At 37.3% G+C, this 20,527-nt stretch overlaps 2 protein-coding genes across 2 annotated transcripts; both read left to right on the top strand.

The window, feature by feature from the left end:
• The first annotated feature begins 163 nt into the window (after positions 1–163).
• Positions 164–10,146, top strand: alg11 (ALG11 alpha-1,2-mannosyltransferase). The gene is made up of 5 exons (XM_007246660.4): positions 164–271; positions 2,010–2,231; positions 2,971–3,342; positions 3,647–4,224; positions 7,107–10,146. Exons 1-5 carry the CDS (start codon positions 225–227, stop codon positions 7,388–7,390), a joined length of 1,503 nt encoding a protein of 500 aa, XP_007246722.2. The 5' UTR covers positions 164–224; the 3' UTR covers positions 7,391–10,146.
• Positions 10,147–13,908: 3,762 nt separating this feature from the next.
• On the top strand, positions 13,909–20,515 carry spp2 (secreted phosphoprotein 2). The gene is made up of 6 exons (XM_022674641.2): positions 13,909–14,014; positions 15,437–15,558; positions 16,379–16,501; positions 18,302–18,409; positions 19,196–19,241; positions 19,543–20,515. Exons 1-6 carry the CDS (start codon positions 13,960–13,962, stop codon positions 19,656–19,658), a joined length of 570 nt encoding a protein of 189 aa, XP_022530362.1. The 5' UTR covers positions 13,909–13,959; the 3' UTR covers positions 19,659–20,515.
• Positions 20,516–20,527: the final 12 nt, after the last annotated feature.

Genomic DNA, 20,527 nt, shown 5'->3' with positions numbered 1-20,527 from the left:
TCACCTCTGATGATGTGTTCCTTTATTGTCTGGATGATTCAGTATTCATTTACAATGTAGGAATTGTATGGGTGTAGTAGACTGTGGCGCCAGTGTACAGTGCGGACGCTAGGGGGCGGTAAGCCCGTGCGGTGGCGCCTCCTGAGGAGCAGAAGAAGCGGTAGAGCGGGGCAAGCGGAAGCTGGAGAGACGCTGTAGGTGGTGTGTTGTCATTTTCAGTAAAGATGGCTGGACACGACCACCTGTCCCTCTGCCTGTGCGATTTAATCAGGTAACAGCGCTGTTATACACTCTAATATCATCACAGCGGCTCGGGTAGCTTATCAATATCAGCGGGGGATTGTTTTAGTGAGGATAGGGAAGGCTGTCTTCTATTAGCCAGTTATTTAGCACTAGTTAGGTAGCCTAGCTAGTGTTAACACTAATGGTCTCACTGAAATGAATGGGGTTTAGCTTCTTCTGCTTCTAAAACCAGGTTAAAACACACTGTACCATAAGTAATAATGATAATAATGATATAACCTAGCGAGTTATGTATTATGTATTTTATATCTGTCTGGAGTTGCATTAATTTCCCCTAAGATATTGGGGGTTTAATTTTTGTGCAAATGTGTCAAGCAAGAGGAGCCACTTGTGAAAGAATGTAAAAAAAAAAACACTTTAACACTTTTTTCCCTTGTGCTTCTTCATAGTTTTGTTGACATTAGTATTAACTCTACAATGCAGAAGTGGCAAAGTTATCCAAAAGCAGTGTGTAAGACTGGTGGAGGAGAACATGCCAAGATGCATGAAAACTGTGAATAAAAACCAGGGTTATTCCACCAAATATTGATTTCTGAACTTGTATTTTAACTCTTAATTTCACTACACTGTGTACCTGTACTCAGATGTAATGACAATAAAAGCCACTTGACTTGACTTGACTTAATGATGTGAGATTTGGAGCACATCCCAAAGATTCTCAGTGAGATTAAGGAGTGAGATTCATGTATGAAAATGATGATCTCATGCTTTCTGAACCACTCTTTCACACTCCACACTAATCCTAGCATTGTCGTATCAGAATATGCCTGATGCAATGGATTAGGGTAGAACAAATCCATAGATTTTTATTTATTTATTATTAAATTTTCTAGACAATGCTATCCAACAGCATACACAACCAACACCACAAACACATCAAAACAAAAACACAAACAAACAGAAAAAAGAAAAGTAGGAATCAGTGCCAATTTTTTTTTTATTTGTTGAAAATGAGTAAGTGTATAGAGTTATATAAGTCTAAACTAACAAAAGTGTGGAATAAGGGAATCGTTTTAGCAAATTTAGTTTTGTGTATATAATATTTACCCCAAATTATAATTCAATTTACTATAAACTTTTCCTTTTGGTCAAATTAATGGTCATTAAAAATGTAAAATCTATTTTGGATTTTAAGGGGGATTTCCTTACCTATCCTTCTTATCAATTCAGAACAAAAAAAAGATTAATCCAAAAAGACAATAAAAATCCAAAAAAGACAATAAAAAATAAGTGTTCAGAGGATTCTGTGAACAAATCCATTGATGGAATAATCTGGTCTATATTCAGTATATTCAGGTAGCCAGCTGACATTCTTTCAGCACATACTGTTGCTGAACCTAGCCTCGCTGATAAGTGCTTTCCTTAGGACTACAAAATCTATTTCTTTGGTTTAAAGCAGCAGTTCTTAATATTTATTTTAATAGTATATTGAAATCAGTAGTGTTACTAAATAGGGAGAGGGCAAAACGTATAATAAATGGCATCAGTATGGCTCTACTACCACTCATCCAAAGTCATCTAAATATTCAGTCTAAATATCAGAGTGGTCTGTGCCACTGCAGTGCTGCTAATGGTGCTGATGCAAGCGCTACTGCAAACATGGTACCAGAATAGCAAGCTCAGTGTTTGGAAAGTAGTAGTAGATATTTTTTTTTTTATTTCTGTTTAAAACGCCTATTTAAAAATGTTGTTATATTGTGTTGCAGGTTGCTGTGGTCCCTGTTGTTGCCATGTTTCTGCCTGTGCTTGGTTCTCACTGGCTTGCTGTTCCTGATGGTGGTGGGGATACGGGCTTGGCTCCAGTCTAACAAGAAATCACGTCAAGCTCAAGACGGAAGACCTGCCGTGGCATTTTTCCACCCATACTGCAATGCAGGGGGTGGAGGAGAGAGAGTGCTGTGGTGTGCTATAAGAGCACTACAGAATAGGTACAGTAGTTACTGTTTATTTTTGTTTTGTCCTGTCATTTTTTTAAATCTGAAAATTGCATGTTTTTTTTTCAACAGCAAATTTTTGAAACACAAAAAAATAATTCCAATTTTATATTACAAATTTATCACAAGTAATTTTGAATATTCAAAATGCCTCATATGCATCATATTTGAGGATTCATAAAAAGGTTGCTAAATAAGGGCTCTGATTAGGAGATTGCTGGTTCGAATCCAGTTCATGTAGCTTGCCATCGGCTACTGGAGCCCCGAGAGAGCACAGTTGGATTTGCTCTCTCTGGGTGGGTAGATGGCACTCTCACACCTCATCACTCAAAAGGGTGATGTCCGCAGCACAAGGCGTCTGTGAGCCCATGTAATGGAACTGAGTCGCTGCGCTGTCCTCCGAGTGCGCTGTGATGCTACTTGGTGATGCTGCATTAGCAGCACTTTGAAAAGAGGCAGAGTCTGACTTCACATGTATCGGAGGAGGCTTGTCTTTTCCTTCCTATATTGGGGCATCAATAGTGATGTGGGGAATCCTAATGAGTGGGTTGGGTAATTGGTCGTGTATGTTGGGGCAAAAATAGGGGAAAAAAAACTATAACATTTTCAAATAAAAAAAAAGGTTGCTAAACTGTGTGATTGTACATTTTAAAATGCAGCAGAAATGCAACACCTAATTCTTTTATACTGCTATATGACACCTTTCCTTCCCCATCTCTCTTATGTATCCCAGGTATCAGGATGTAGATTTTGTGATCTACACTGGAGACCAGGGTGTGACGGATGAGCAGATTGTGGACGGTGCTCGCCGGCGCTTTAACATCCGTCTCCCGCGCCCTGTCCGCTTTGTCTTCCTGAAACATCGCCTCCTAGTGGAGGCCAGCCTGTACCCACACTTCACTCTGCTGGGGCAGAGCATCGGCTCGCTGTTCCTGGGATGGGAGGCGCTTACGACCTTTACTCCAGACCTCTACATCGACTCCATGGGCTACGCCTTCACCCTGCCTGTGTTCCGCTATCTGGGTGGATGCAGAGTGGGCAGCTATGTGCACTACCCCACCATCAGCACCGACATGCTCAATCTGGTCCGGGAGAGGAACCCCAGGTTATTATTATCAATTAAAAATGGCCTTTTTCATTGCAGTATACATTTTGACAGATTGCAATACATTCAAGGAACCATAGGGGGTGATATGGCTCTATAATGTTTATTATATGTTCCACACAGTTGTTTTTGACAGATTGCAATACACTATAGAAAACATAGGGGGCGACACAGCTCTATAATGTTTATTATATGATCCATGCAGTCATTCTGACAGATTGCAATAACCTCCAAGATGCATAGGTGGCGATATTTTAAGTGGCATATTAATTCCAAGTTGTTTTTCTTCCTGTATTCTCCTCAGGTTCAACAATGCAGACTACATCACCAACAACCCCCTGCTGAGTGCCGTAAAGGTGATCTATTACTGTGCCTTCGCTCTGCTGTATGGGCTGGCCGGCTCCTGCAGCGACGTGGTCATGGTCAACTCCACCTGGACGCTGGGCCACATCCTGGCACTCTGGCGCGCCCCCAACCGCACCAGCGTGGTTTACCCGCCGTGTGACGTCCAGGCGTTCCTCGACGTCCCCCTGGATGAAGAGGAGGAGCAGAAAGGAGAGCGGAAGTGCCACTCCCTGGTGTCGGTGGCCCAGTTCCGACCCGAGAAGGACCACCAGCTTCAGATCAGGGCCTTCCGCAAACTTCTGGACAAGAAGGGGGCGGAGCCTGGAGGGAGGGAGTCTGTGAAACTGATGCTGATTGGCGGATGTCGGAACCAGGAAGACGAGGACAGGGTGCTTATGCTGAGGGGGCTGTGCCAGGAACTGGGCGTGGCCGATAGGGTGGAGTTTAAGCTTAACATTCCGTTTGAGGATCTGAAGAAGGAGTTGGTGGAGGCCACCATCGGCCTGCACACCATGTGGAACGAACATTTTGGCATAGGTGAGGTTTAACTGTAGCTGACATTTAGTCTTTCATAAATGTTGTTTCTAGATGGACTAGTTCTCGAGTTTTGTCTTATTTAACCTTTCATTTATACCACAAGTGGTTGCTAGGTTGGTCTTGTATCTTGCTCTGGTGTGTTGCTATGGTATGTCAGATGGTTGGAAATGTTTTGCAAAGTAGGTGCTATAGTGTTGCAAAGGTTTTTATCTGTGTCTGTTATGGTAAAGCAGGTGGTTACTCGGGTGGATGCCATGTTATTTCAAGTCGCTTCACAGATGGTTGCAATTGCAGTTGCGATGGTATCTCATTTGGGTAACTGATCTTGTTCGTTTAGTGCTACAATGTTGTTTTTAATAGTATTTATGAGTATTTTCTCAAGTGGTTGCTATGGTATTTCAAGTGATTGGTAAGTCTTTCTAAAGCCCTACCCAAATGGGATTAGTTTGTAGGGGGGCGTCTGTGAAAAATATTTCTCGCTCACATGACATCATGTTCAGAAGCTCCTCCATTTCGACTCACTGTTGGGTTTTACATGGATCTCCGGGGAGAAATGCGTGCCCAAATTGTAACCGCGGTGCATGGCAGTGGACAAATAGCTATTTTATTAAACGTAAGGAGATGAAACTCAGAGACTCCGGACAGGACTTAAATTACTGGAGGACCACGGAGTTAAGTGAAAAACAGTAGGTAATTCAGCCTGTAATTTTCTCAGAGGATGTCTGAGAAAAACACATACATGGTCGTTCCGGACGGGAATAAAATCACAGAGGACATTACCCCAGAACCCCCTGAGAAACTAATCCCGTCCGGATAGGGCTTAAGTTGGTGCTACGGTGTTGCTAAAATTGTTCTTGGTATTTGTTGAGGTGTATGCTAAGCTTTGCAATGTGGTTGTAATGGTAGTTGCCATGCAGTTGCTATGGTATTTCAGGTGGTTGCTATAGCAGTTGCTATGGTATTTCAGGCGGTGGCTAGAGCAATTGCAATGGTATTTCAGGTGGTTGCTATAGCAATTGCTATGTTTTTTTTTTTTCCCAATGACTGCTATTCCAAGTGGTTGCTGTGGATGGTTGGGTGTATTTCTACCACTGTGACAAAAAAGGGTGCATATTTACACCCCATGCTTCCAAAAAATGGTGAAAAAACAAATCTGTAAACCACAACCGATTCTCGTTTGCGTACAAATCGTCTCGTCTAACTTGGTACAGTATCTCTGAAAGCATGGATAGGACATTCCTATCATTCTCAGAGTTATTTTGTCATTAAATTCATGGTCTGAATGAAAACTGGACCAGGATATCAATATAATTCTCTGTTAGAAGCTCAACAGTACTTCTCGGAATCAGCAATTCTATTTTTTTGCGGCATATAAAAACACTTTCTGGGAAACAGAGTTTATCTAAACATCCTTTGTCAGTTTTTAAAGCATGTAGTTTATTTTAGGCATTAGTTATAAGCTTGGTTTCCCAGACAGGGATTAAGTGTAATCCTGAACTACACAGCATTCTGACTGGAAATTCTCTACTAGAAGGGAAATTGTATGAAGATCCCTGTCCGGGAAACCATTGTATTGAGTTTTGCTTGCCTTGGAGAGGTTTGATTCAAGGTCCAAATCTTGTATTTCCTCACTGATCCTCAGAGTAAGCACTTTTTATATTTTATCTGTAAAGTGATTTAAACCATGGTGTAGCTCCTCCTCAAAGCCAAAAATGATCTTATAAAGTTAAATGAAATTAAGTTTAATAAGTCTCATAAAATAGCTGTGATAGAGTGAAAGAATACAATTAATGGGAAAAACTGCATTAAACAATTGAAAGTAGACTCTAGTAACCTTTGGGCACCTCTAGCCTGGATACAAGTTAAGATATGGTTGGGTATAGAGGCCTACAGTATATATACAGTACATGTTGTTGTGTATGAAGGAGCATTATCTTGCTGTAAATTGCCAGTAGTAAGCCCTGCAATGAGAGACAATACATGTGGCAGAGTGTGCAGAGTGTCCTGAGCTATTTGTGTTTCATAGTGACAATGCAATTAGAACCTGGATTCATCTCCTTAGATGATACGATACGTTTCAGTCTGTACTAGTCCAGGTTTCCCATTTACAATTTGTCAAAATGAATTTGAGCGTGTCGTAGAGGCATATCTATCATTCAGCGATTTCTCACCAAGAGGTACACTCTTCAAAAGTTGCCACTGAGAGCCTTTTTTTTGGGCATTAGGAGAAGCACTTTTACAGCATCTTGTGGTAAGACCTACTGTCTTCCGTATTTTTCAGACTATAAGACACACCGGATTATAAGGTGCATAAAGTGACACTAGTAAGGATGCCTACATCGAAGTGAGCAAGGGTGTCGCCATGTTTCACTTCTACTGGGGAAGCTGGGGGAAGTACTTTACTAAGTGAACAAAACTTTAATTCTAAAATAGTGCTAAATATTACTGAATATTAATCTACACAGATTTCTTTCCTGAAAACTGTTTATTTGGGTGAGTAAAGCAATTATGTTAATTTACAGTAAGCTTAGATTTCCAGTGTTTTGTCTAAGGGTGAGTTTTTCCAGCACTAAGGCTCGGTGCAGCAGCATTAGCATTAGCTGCTAACCACAATGCTAGCGGGATGTAACTAATGTGACTAATGCTAATGCTGCTGCACCCAGCCTTAGTGCTGGAGAAACTTCACTGAAAACTCACCCGTATAACTCTGTACTTCACTGGAGTGGCTTTACTGCTCCTTTATATCTGACTGGTAGAATTCATACATAAGGCACATATAATTAAAAATTAAAGGATTTTAAGTGCCCCTTATAATGCAAAAAAAAAAAGTGGTAATCAGATCACACCTGTTATATCTCTCTCTCTCTTTCTTTTTATCTCAGGTGTGGTCGAGTGCATGGCTGCCGGGACGGTCATCCTGGCCCACAAGTCCGGTGGACCCAAGCTGGACATTGTGGTCCCGCATGATGGCGGTGCGACAGGTTTTCTGGCTGATGATGAGGACAGCTACGCCGAGGCCATGGAGCGCATCCTCAACCTGACGGCCAGCGCACGCCTGGACATCCGGAGAAGAGCTCGGCAGTCCGTCACTCGCTTCTCCGACCACGAGTTTGAAGCGTCTTTCTTGGCGGCTGTGGAGCCTCTGATGGGAACGCTGGAGCGATGAGAGCTGGAGAGAGTGAACTGATAAAGATACTGACCACACTCAGCCCAGAATGTTCCAGAGAGTCACACCCAGAGCACACACACCCAACAAGCACCAGTATATTCATATGATCATGGCTGTTTTAGAAAGTTTATACAAAAGTATAAACTACAGACAACATTTCTTCAAAATTCTAAATAAAAATATTGTAATTTAAAGCATTTATTTGCAGAAAATGAGAAATGGCTGAAATAACAAAAAAGATGCAGAGCTTTCAGACCTCAAATAATGCAAAGAAATCAAGTTCATATTCATAAGGTTTTAAGAGTTCAGAAATCAATATTTGGTGGAATAACCCTGTTTTTTAATCACAGTTTTCATGCATTTTGGCATCATGTTCTCCTCCACCAGTCTTACACACTGCTTTTGGATAACTTGCTACTCACTATGCTACTCACTCCTGGTGCAAATCTCAAGCAGTTCAGTTTGGTTTGATGGCTTGTGATCATCCATCTTCCTCTTGATTATATTCCAGAGGTTTTCGATTTAGAGAAGAAACTCATAATTTTAAAGTGGTCTCTTTTTTTCCGACGCGAATTATGTGTTACTGAAGAAGATTTACTCTTAAAGAAGCAAATACCAGAAATTGTGGATTGTTTATTAGTGTCAGTTTCACAGAATTTCACAAACATTATTTTTCACTGCAGGTTTACCCTTTTTTTCCTCATTTGATTAGAGCCCCCATGTGGAGTAATGAAGCAGTAACTTCATTAAGTCTAATTGTGGGATTAGACTTTAGATTGAGTTCAGAGTGTCTATGTTTCAATAAAAATACTTTATTTCGGAATATTGATATATTGTCCCAGCCTTTAGATAGAAGACTCTATCACTGGGTGACTGGAAGGGAAGAAGGACAGATGGAGGTTCAGTGGGTCATTCTAGAGTTCCCCACCAATCACACACAGGGTTTAAGGATGATGATGATGATGATGGTGGTGGTTGTTGGTTGTGTGTGCTCTGATTTTGTGCACTAGTACTTGCAATATAATTTCATAATAATTTCAACGTTCTGCTTATAAAAAATGCATGGTGACGATCCGTGTGGACATATTCTGAGGGAACTGAGAATGCATTGTGGGTAATGTAGTTCAGAAAACACTGTAAGTTGTGTGGAATGGTGTAATATATTATGAAACTGGTTTCACTGGTAAGTGAGTTAATTGAGTCATTTACAAACCAGTGTTGCTCAGCATGTACAACTTGAAGGAATACTCCAACATCTTTTTTGTTGCATTTTGTGTACATAGAAAGAAGAAGAAAACATGTTATATATAAATGAACATTTGCTAAATTCTGTTAATAAACACAAATATATTTTTTGTAAGACATTTTTGTGATTTAGATGTTAAAGATGTTTGCAATTTTGCTGTAAATCTGCAAAATCAGAAGTCTGTTATACATAGTCTGTTCACAGAAATGTATTTATTATTATTTTTTAAGACCTTAATTAAGAACTATAACAAGCTTTTCTCTGCATGCGAGGAATCATTTAAGAGATGCATTTCAAAGAGATTCATTTCAATTAAATTAATACTTAAATTGATTGCTTTGAATTGTTGCCTTTATTATGGTTACATATAGAAACATGGATTGCTTTTCCTAAAGAAACCTTGAAAAAAAAAATGATTTTTTGAAAAAACAAAAATGAGTTGTGGCAGGGAACAGTATCAAAATGATTGTTTGCATTAAATGACATGCTGGAGTATTGCTTTAAGTGAGTCACCTCCCCTATACTACATGTCCAAAAGTTTGTGGGCACTCTTTGAAATGAATGAATGAATATATCCAGCTTCTCTAAGTGGCACCCTCATATATTTTATAGATTTATTACACATAGAGTGATCTGTTTTATGCGTTTATTTCTTTTATTGTTGATGATTTTGGCTTACAGCCAATAAAAAACCCCACAAAAATCAGTGTGTCAGAAAATTAGAATATTATATAAGAACAATCGGTACTGGCAGGCAATTGGCAGGACTTGGCACACTACCCACACTGCTTAAGTACCAAGTACCAATAATATTCTATTTTTCTGATATACAGATTTTTGGGTTTAAGCCAAAATCATCAACAATAAAATAAATAAATGTTTAAACAGATCACTCTGTGTGTAATACATTTATATAATATATGTTTCACATTTTCAACTGACTTACTGAAATAAAGTAATTCTTTTTTTTTTCTACAGATGAGTTGAATTTCTCAATCTATAGAATCTGCTACTTTTATACTGATCTAAAATCAGTTGGAGCAGCTGGATTCTAACAGAATGGGGTCATAGATGAGCTGTTTAAGGGGATTTTGAGCTAACACGTATTGTGACTTTGAAATGAAGGGAAAAGTTGACTGACGTAGACCGAGTACAGTGAACACACACACACTGAAAACAAACAAAATTGACTCTGTTCTGTTTTTGTTTTAAAATGAGTCCCTACTGCTGCAGGAGCCCTGCTGCTCCTCAGACTTAGCTTCTAATTATTTTACTGTCCTCTTATTCCTGCTTGTTTTAGATGTTCATTTAAGACGTCCCGCTGTAATGTTTGTGTTTTGCTATTATGTGACTTGTTTCCCCCTTTTGTAATTATTTTCCGTCTGTATAATTTAGCAGATTTGTTTTGGAGCATCAGTGAAAACAATCAGAATGAATGTGCTTTATCTTGATTTAACATTAAAGTCTTATTTATTAGAATGTTTACAATAAACTGTGGAAAAGAAAACTGTTTTTGCGTGACGTCATATATCTAGTTTCAAGAAATATCCCGGTTTAGTAGTTCCCAACCTTGGTTCTGAATTAACTGTACCTTTTCTGTTCATTTCAGTTCCACTAAAATGACTCCACACAGTGGTTCAATCCTAAATTACACAATACTCTCAAAACTAAGAAGTCAGAAAATGCTAGGGAAAATATGCCTATAAGTAAATCTTAAATCTAGTGCTATCTTTGTGTAGACACTCTAGATTTATACGTATATATTGTAACTAAGGCTGTATTAGTAATGTTTGGCTCAAAAATGCGCTGGCTTTTTATGGCTTGTTAAGGCTGTATGGGAGAGTAAACCAGAAGAAGTCTTTTCTGTGCACACGCCACAAACAGAGTCGACTGAGGTATGCTAAAGCTAAAGCACATTTGAACATGCCAGCTTTATTTTGGAATAAGGTGCTGTGGACTGATGAAAGTAAAATTGAGTTATTTGGAGGATGGTATGCAGAACACAGCATTTCAAGATAAAACACTTTACTGCTCCCCACAGTAAGATCTGGTGGTGGTTCATCATGCTGTGGGTCTGTGTGATCAGTGCAGGTACTGGGAATCTTGTTATAGTTGAGGGTCGCATGGATTCCAGTCAATATCAGCAGATTCTTGAGAACAATGTTTAAGAATCAGTGTGAACTTTGAAGTTGTGCCAGGGATGGCTGCTTCAACAAGACAATGACCCTAAACACTAAACACTGCTCAAAATCTACTAAAGCATTCATGCAGAGGAACAAGAACAACGTTCTGGAATGATCATCTCAGTCCCCAGACCTGAATATTATTTAAAATCTGTGACTGAAAAGGGGGTTGTTGGGGAGGAGGTGGGTCGCGAACTTTTGTCACGAGAGGTAGTTAGTTAGGGGAGGTATTTATAGGACGGTTGATTGATACGGGGTGGAGTTAGAACGTAGAGTTCGGGCGTGGTCCTTCTCCCAAACTTTTGTTATTACATAACATCATTTTGTTTAAAGAATAATTGCACATTTTCTGTAAATCTTATAAACTTCATTATACTTCTCAAATATCACTGATTTATAAAGGAAAATCATGAACATTATCAGGTGTGCCCAAACGTTTTCACACGTTTTCAGAAGGTTCCTGAAACTGTATTTCTGTAGTGTTACCGGTTAATCTTCCTGGAAACCGTTACATAATGTTGCTAAACGTTTTTATAACGTTCTCTGTTAGCTGGGCAGGGGCCAGTAGAAAAAGCTGTGGTCACAAAGCCTGGTTATTGTAGCAACATGTAGTCCCATGCCTAGAAGCTGGAGGTGATGAGCTGCTCTCCAGTATCAACAACACCTTATTCTCCTGAAGAGGCCAAAGTGAAGGGGTAACAGCAGTGTTGGCAGGTGGAAATTGAGCAACAGTAAATGCATCTTAAATCTTATTAATTCAATATATAAATCATAATTTCTTTCACAGTATGATATTTGGTACAGCCCTGGTGCTTCTGTTGAAATAATATGTTATCTGTTATCTGGGACAACACAGCTGAGAATCGCTTATTCCTCTTACACAATAATGTTTCCTATTATTCCTATTACACAACAGCAGCTAAAGCAACTGAACTCCCAGGTATTGACTGTATTTACCCAATCTATTGCTCTTATCTCTGACTAACCTTTACTGAGGTCCTGAGCCCAAATCACACTCCATACACTACAATAAAGGTACATTAGGTATGCTGGCAATAGTTCTGTGTTTATCTGCTTCAGAGAATCTTATTCTATCTGCAGTATTGTTCTACAGGGACTAGAGGATCCTTGAGTGTGTGTGTGTGTGTTGATTTGCACATCTGTGTCAGCAATGGTTAACAACATAATGGGTAACAACTTAAGCTAAATGCATCTGTGTGTCCACAAACTTTTAGACATAAAATAGTAGGAAATGCTAAATAAAGTCTTAGTGGGATAGTTCACCTTAATAAAAAAAAGACCAAAGGCTTTAGGGCTGAGTTATGGTAGTGATTGGGCTTATGATTTAATTATAACTATTAAATACTCAGTTTACACCAAATTAACAAGTTTAATAGGCATTAAACAAACAAAAACAATTAACCCAACATTTGAATGCTAATATCTTGTTTTTACACTAAGTATTGGTGGGATGGTCCAATTCAGAATCCATAGTGCAAAAAGTCCTCTTTTTATCCTTGTCTTTTGTGCATAAAAATGTATTCTTAAAAAACTTAAAACAACATTTAACATTAACTTAAAGCAAGTTACATCACAGACACTCCTGAAGCTTACTATATAACTATAACTAACCTATAGCTATCAATCTAGCATTGTGAATAAAGGGCTGCACCTGAAAGTCAGTGTAAGGCAGTTATTAATTGGTCCAGTTTCCAGATTTAGTTTTGGTGTGTTTACATCAATTATGTCTTAATACACAAGGACTAGTCTCTACATGTCTTCCAGCATGGTGTAACAGAAAGACAGGGGGTTCTAATAAAGTGGCTGATAAGAATATTTAGTGATAAGAGCAGCAGAGAGAAGAGCAGTTCCAGGAAACATACCAGAGTTTGTCTAGACAGAGAGAGAGAGAGACAGAGAGAGAGAGTGAGAGAGAGCATACAAGGAAAGAGAGAGGACAGTCTATATAATAGACACTGTCTAAAATACAGAGTGAATCGATTATAGCAGATACTGAATCATTTATAGTAGATGCTAAATCATTTCTAGCAGTTGTTTACTCATTTATAGCAGTTAGTGAATGCATTATAGTAGATATCAAATAATTTACAGCGAATACTGAATCACTTTTAGCAGATACTGAATCATTAATAGCAGACACTGAATCATTTATATCAAATACTTAATCATTTATAGCCAATACTGAATCATTTACAGCAGATACTGAATCATTTATAGCACATACTGAATCATTTATAGCAAGTACTGAATCATTTATAGCAAATACTGAATCATTAATAGCAGATACTGAACTATTCATAGCAAATACTGAATAAATTATATCAGAAGCTGAATCATTTATCACAAATACTGAATCATTAATAGCAGATACTGAATCATTAGTAGCAGTTACTGAATCATTAATAGCAGATACTGAATCATTAGTAGCAGTTACTGAATCAGAAAAAGGAGATACTGAGTCATTTATAGCAAATACTGAATCATTACCAGCAGATACTAAATCATTACCAGCAGATACTGAATCATTTATAGCAAATACTGAATCATTTATAGCAAATACTGAATCATTTATAGCAAATACTGAATCATTAACAGCAGATACTGAGTCATTTATAGCAGATACTGAATCATTTATAGCAAATGCTGAATCATTCAGAGCAGTTTCTGAATTATTTGTAGCAGATACTGAACTTTTATAGCAGATACTGAATTATTTGTAGCAGTTACTGAATCACTCAAAATAAATCCAAATTAATTTAAAATACGTATTCAATCATTTATAGTAGATATCAAATATTTTTAAGCAGTTACTGAATACTCAATATCAGATACAAAATTGTTTATTATAGGTGCTGAATCAATACTGAATCGTTTCTAGCAGGTACTGAATCATTATACTATGTATTGTAGCTACTGAATTACAGGCCATAATGTAAAAAAAATAGATGAATTTATTCTCTTAATCGTAATCTGAAGCATGCTGAAGTGTGCAGGGAAAGTGAGCGAGGGCTGAGCCAGTGTGATTTGGGGTGGAGCTGCAGAGGGAGTGGAGCTGCAGGGATTTAAGAGAGGTGGAGGCTGCAAGAGTCTGGGTGCAGTGTGATTGACAGGCGAAGATGAGGTGCTGTGTTCTGCTCGTGGTGCTGCTGCTGCAGTGTCTGTCAGCTTCAGGTGAGTCTTTAAAACTTACAAAAGGAGAATTTGGAGGGATCTTTGGCAATGATTCTGGTGGAAAACCTTTTATAGATGGTTCATGTATATCAGATAAGAACTAATTTATACTAGATGCTGCATGATTTATATCAGATACAGTCATTTATAGATGCTACCACATCACTTACAATAGTTCATTTATCATTTATAGCAGATACTTTTTATAGTAGATTATTTATCATTTGCCACAGTCATTAAATCATTTAGCAGATGCAGATTAATTTATAGCAGATATGAATCACTTGCAGTAGTTACTAAGTCATTTGTAGCAAATACACTCAATTACTAAATGACTGAATAATTTAGAGCAGATACAGTCATTTATAGTTTTTACAGAATTATTTACTGTAGATAGTAATTTATAGTAGTTACTGATATGATTGTAGCAGATACAGAATCACTTATAGTGATTACTGAATTATTTATAGTGGATACAGACTCATTTATTGTAGTTACTGAATCATTTATAGCAGATACGCTTATTTATACTAATTTCTAACTCATTATTATTTTTAGTAATAGTATTAGTCATTTATAGTTGGTACTGAATCGATTATTGCAGATACAGTGCCATTTATAGTAATTTATACTAATTACTGATTTATTTACTGTAGTTACTGAATCATTTATAGTAGATAGTCATTTATAGTTGGTACTGAATTATTTATAGCACATACAGTGATTTATATTAGCTACTGAATCATTTATAGTAGATAGTCATTTATAGTTGGTTCTAAATCGATTATAGCAGATACAGAGTCATTTATAGTAGCTACTGAATAATTTATAGTAGATAGTCATTTATAGTTGGTACTGAATCATTTATAGTAGTTACTGACTCATTTATACTAATTACTGATTCATTTACTGTAATTACTGAATCATTTAAAGTAGATACAGTCATTTATAGTTGGTACTGCATCATTTATAGTAGATACAGTCATTTATAGTAGCTACTGAATCATTTATAGTAGATAGTCATTTATAGTTGATACTGAATCATTTATAGTAGATACAGTCATTTATAGTTGGTACTGAATCATTTATAGTAGTTACTGATTCATTTAAACTAATTACTGATTCATTTACTGTAGTTACTGAATCATTTATAGTTGATACAGTCATTTATAGTAGCTGCTGAATCATTCATAGCAGATACAGAGTCATTTATAGTTGGAATAATTTATAACACATAGTCAATTATAGCAGGGGTGTCCAATCTCATCCAAAAAGGTGGTACGAAAAACACTACCACGCCAAATATCATGGGATAGGCACTATTATTGTATCCCATTACTTTTGCCATGTCCAATGAAAGATAAAGAATGGTGCATTAGTCCTCTCCTCCTCCTTATTACCCTCTATTCTTTGTCCTCTCAGGCCTGCCACTGTTTGAACTGACCTCTAAGGCTGATGGGGCTCTGAGGACAGCGCTGGACGAGATCAACACTCGCTATGCCCGCCAGCGCCTCTACAGAGTGTCCAAAGCATCGGTTAAGAAGGTGCGTAAGTGGAAGATGCTATTTAGGAGAGTTTAGGAACAGGAACGTGTTAATGTATCAGGATTAGGGGTGTGTTACATTGTATCATTTTTATTTTCAATTTCACAATAGCAGTATTATGTTTTGAAAGCAGTCTATTTTGTATTTGTTTAGTTAAGTACTGTGAAGCTTAAGGGTATTTTTTTGTATAATTGTTTATGATTGCAGTTTATAGGTATGGACTAAATATTCTGTGTTTTAGTTTTGTGATAGATTATTTTAATATAGGGTATGTGTTAGAGCCACTAAACCCAAAACCATTTTTTTTCCATTAATAGCTGAAATGTGTAACTTGAAAGTAATGAAACATACCAGTCATGCTTAAAATTTTTATAAACATCTCCTAACCTTTAAAAAACGCTTTTACTCTGGTAATTTCTTAGGTTCAACTGTGCTATAGGCGTGGATATCACATAACAATATGCAGATCAGATGCTATCAAAGTCACATTGCTGTTGCTGCAGCTCAGCCAATCAGCTCTCCCTCCTGCCCCACCCCTAAACCCACACATCACCCAGAGCTGAGGGTGGAGTCATTTAAAATCAAGGGGTTTCGTTTCGTGCCCCTTTAAACATCTTAAACCTTAGACTAATTTTTAAAACAGCACTTTACTGGGACCTATTTTCTATAGCTTCCACATTTCTGCCTTTTTTTAATTTTCAGAAGGCCACATCAACTTTATATATAAAATCTAGGTTTTGATTATTATTGTCACTTTTTTAAAATACTGCCTTAAGAGTTTCTATTACATTTCAGATAATAAAGTCTACTTTTGTTTTAGGTGGTTCCACTGGGGTTGAACGTGTATGATATGATCCTGAAGTTTGGTATCAGGGAGACGGACTGTCTGAAGGGGTCTGGTATGGACCCTCAGGGCTGTGCATACCGTCGAGGCTTCTTCGCGGTAAGAACACCTGCACCTGCAGCAGTTGGTATAAAATAGTGGGTAATATCACTCACTGCCCAGCATGTGGCAGTCTTTCATTTCCTGTCTGGAGGAGTGCGTGAACTTGTTTTTACAGTGCTAAAAAAAACAAAATCATTGTTTAGCATCCTCCTTTTTTAACATCTGGGAAGTGAGGAGAGCAATTGTTAGAGTTTTAAGAGATAGATGTTATCCCAGTCTTGTTTATTGTATGTTTTTAGCTGCTTAACACTGGTTCTTGTTCTTTCTTGTTCTGGTTCCTGATAATTTTTCTAGATCATGTTGACATACTAGTGTATCTCCAAAAACTAGAATATCATTGATAAGTTATTTTATTTCAGTAATTCAGTTTAAAATGTAAAACTCATATATTATATAGATGTATTAAATACAGAGTGATCTATTTTAAGCGTTTATTTATTTTATTGATGATTATGGCTTACAGCCCATTAAAAAAAAAATCAGTGTCTCAGAAAATTTTAATATTATATAATTGGTAAAATTGGTACTTTTGGCAGTGTGGGCAGTGTGCCACATCCTGTTGGAAAATGAAATCCACATATCTATAAAAGTTGTCAGCAGAGGGAAGCATGAAGTGTTGTAAGATTTTGTGGGAAAACAAAACTGCACTGACTTTAGACTTGATAATAAAACACAGTGGATCAACACCAGCAGATGACATGTCTCTCTAAACCATCACTGATTGGTGTACACTTCACACTAGACCTCAAGCAGTTTGGACTGTGTGTCTCTCCACTCTTCCTCCAGACTCTGCTCCCTTGATTTACAAATGAAATGTAAAATTTACTGATGATCAGTGATGGTTTGTCTTACAGCACTTAATGGTTCACTCTGCTGACAACTTTTATGGAAATGCAGATTTCATTTTCCAGCAGGACTTGGCACACTGCCCACACTGCCAAAAGTACCAATTGGTCTTATATAATATTCTTATTTTATGAGCTACTGACTTTTAGGTTTTCATTGGTTTTTACAATTTGAAGTGAATTACTGAAATAAAGTAACAATGATATTCTAATATTCTGAGATGCACTCGTATGGATTCTTCTTTGCCGGATACAGTTTTAATCTGAATTTATGGATTGCACATTGAACCGTGTCCCTGAACCAATGAAGGGATTTCTAGTTCAGAATCAGTACAGCCTGTTTTTAATGCAGAGCCACCTGAGGGTCCGAAGATCACCAGCATCAATACTGACTGTCTGCTTTGTCTCTTACGCACAGGGCTGTGGGATACTTAAAATCTTTGCAATGTTATGTTGAGGAACGTTTCCTGAAACTGTTACACAATTTTTAGATGCTGTTTTTTTGCAGAATGGTTAATCTCTGCCTCTCTAAATTTCTAATTTCTATCGTTTTTGTTCAGCTTTCAGCATCTGATATGTTTTCTAGATTCTAATGTGAATAAAATATTTTCTATGGGCTAATGAAATTATTACAAATTACATGCAGTATTGGAACGAGCCCCAAAACTGAGGTTGATAGGTTCACATTCTGCAGGATTGGACCTTGCTATTGTATTTGGAAGGCTGGGATGTGTGTGTGTCTTTCCGTGCACACTGGCAGAAAGCTTTGATTGATTGTTCATCCAATAACCTGGTTGGTACTGTGCCGACGCAGTCCCGCCAATCCAATTCAAAGAAAGCCTAACCTTGGAACATGCAGCTCTGTGCAGAACTAAAGTCTAGCACTGTTGACTTTTCTCTTACCTAACAGTTCTCAAAATGATCAACCCCCCTTTTTTTTATCTCTTTGCAGTCGGAGGCTGGCTGCTACATCCGGGTGCGCGTGACGGACAGACTGACGGACGTGGTGTCCCTGAAATGCCACCAGGCACAAAGCTCCAGCTCTGAGTCCAGTGAGGAGGTGAGGACTTATTACTTAATCCTGTGTACCAATATGAGCATGCTCATCTGCTCAGGAAAGTCCCATTCTATTGCCAGAATTTCTCTTCAGGGACTGCATTTTTTTTGTTTGCTATTGAGTACCACAGGGTTTCTTTTTAAGACTTTTTAAAGAGATGTACAGCTCTGGAAAAAATAAAGAGACCACTTCAGTTTCTGAATCAGTTCCTGTGATTTTGGTATTTATAGATATATGTTTGAGTAAAATTAACATTGTTGTTTTATTTTATAAAATACGGACAAAATTTCACCCAAATTCCAAAAAAAAATGCTGTCATTGGGAGCATTTATTTGCAGAAAATGAGAAATGGCTAAAATAACAAAAAAGATGCAGAACTTTCAGACCTCAAATAATGCAAAGAAAACAAGTTCATATTCATAAAATTTTAAGAGTTCAGAAATCAATATTTGGTGGAATAACCCTGGTTTTTAATCACAGTTTTAATGCACCTTGGGATGTTATCCTCCACCAGTCTTACACACTTACACACTCTCAAACATCATCATTATGTCTCTTATTTTTTCCAGAGCTGTATATTATGATAGTATGTGTGGGATCACAAATAGATTTAATTGGGTCAAATAAGGAGTTAAACAGATACAAATCAAAAGTTTGAATTATTACTGTACTCATTTTTAGCCGTTTGTTTTTTGTCATTCAGACCACATTTTTGTAAAGCTAATCGATGGATTATAAATTAGGAATAAATTTTATGATGAAACTAACACATGAATATTGTGCTGATAGATGGGGGCAACATGGCACTATGATCCAAATCGTCTTGTTCCTCAAGGTAAGTAAAACTAGAAAACTTATTAAATAGAAATCCCTCCGATTTGCCTTTGATTGCTGATTTACTTCAATACTGTGAAAGTAAACTTAAGCTTACAGGTGATTAACCTAGCCTAGCCTTGTTTTTAATACTGTAAAAGCTCATTTATACTCCCTTCACATATGAAAAAGCCGTAAAAATTAGCGTCTTAGGTCCTAAACAAAGTTTAAAAAATAGTAATAAATGTACAGAGTGGACTTAATTAAATTCAATGAAAATAAAAGCTCTTTAAACTCTAATTCTATTTCTATCATTTTTGCAGACCCTCCACCTCCAACTTCAGCTCCAATTTTTGAAGATTCTCAACCGATACGTCCTGGACGTCGTAATGAGAACGTTGTGATTCGTGGAGATCACTTCAGCAACCATCTGGAGTAACCATGATCTGCCCTCACCAGCACCAGAGAACAGGAACACTAATCTTGCATTTTTTACTGATTTAAGAAAATGGAAAACATTGTAAAAGTCATTCTATGAGGAGATTTATAAGCACAGATTGTAGGTTAAAGACTGAGGTTCTGGTATTTGTAGGTGCTCTAAAGATGTGTAGGTGCTATACAATGTACAGGCTTATGACCTAGATGCCATAAAAAAAAACAAAGTTACAAAGTTACAGTTAAAAACATTTCTCTATAGCCACCACCCTGTAACACTTTATGACAATAAAATGTACCAAAAGCCTGATTAAGGTGGCTTTACATGAACTTTTGGTAATTTCCTCTTTTGCAGGAGCTTTACTTCTGTGGAATTTAGTTCTAAATAGTACTGTAAGGCTAAAAGCTTCCATTTTCTATTGCTAATATGAACCAATAGCACGTAGATCCTCACCACAACCATTTGTTTCATTCATGGGTTGCCAGTTGATTCCATATATTGTGTGTCAAGCTTTGTGCAGATACCTAACACTCATATAATATTAGAATAATCAATAAAAAAATCAATAGGCACTCTTTAGAATAACAGAAAATGTTTCATTATGTATTTTATCTATTTAATTTTTTTGTTGTCCATTACTTGTAACTGTTGATTAACTAGGCCTTAACTAGAGCATAGTCCTTGTAAACTTTCAAGATGCCATAAAATGCATTTATTGAGTATTTTAAGCTGTTCTTTGATGTATGAATATATTAAAGTATGTAACTTTAGAGAGGGTGAAAAATGATCAAATGTGATTTTACACACCCTTAAATAAAAAGCATGTTATTTTGTCTCAAAATAAAACACACATTATCTTATTTATAGTGGGA

This window comes from Astyanax mexicanus, chromosome 21, assembly GCF_023375975.1.
Source record: "Astyanax mexicanus isolate ESR-SI-001 chromosome 21, AstMex3_surface, whole genome shotgun sequence".
Lineage (NCBI taxonomy): Eukaryota > Metazoa > Chordata > Actinopteri > Characiformes > Acestrorhamphidae > Astyanax > Astyanax mexicanus.
Note: the sequence above shows the minus strand (reverse complement) of the source record. Positions and strands in the feature narration are given on the sequence as shown.

Excerpts from the sequence above, each read along its gene's own strand:
- alg11 (XM_007246660.4), top strand. The coding sequence starts at position 225 with ATGGCTGGACACGACCACCTGTCCCTCTGCCTGTGCGATTTAATCAG. Across the intron at positions 2,232-2,970 it reads ATAAGAGCACTACAGAATAG|GTATCAGGATGTAGATTTTG; the intron begins GTACAGTAGTTA and ends TATGTATCCCAG. Across the intron at positions 3,343-3,646 it reads GTCCGGGAGAGGAACCCCAG|GTTCAACAATGCAGACTACA; the intron begins GTTATTATTATC and ends TATTCTCCTCAG.
- spp2 (XM_022674641.2), top strand. The coding sequence starts at position 13,960 with ATGAGGTGCTGTGTTCTGCTCGTGGTGCTGCTGCTGCAGTGTCTGTCA. Across the intron at positions 16,502-18,301 it reads ACCGTCGAGGCTTCTTCGCG|TCGGAGGCTGGCTGCTACAT; the intron begins GTAAGAACACCT and ends ATCTCTTTGCAG. Across the intron at positions 18,410-19,195 it reads GCTCTGAGTCCAGTGAGGAG|ATGGGGGCAACATGGCACTA; the intron begins GTGAGGACTTAT and ends TTGTGCTGATAG.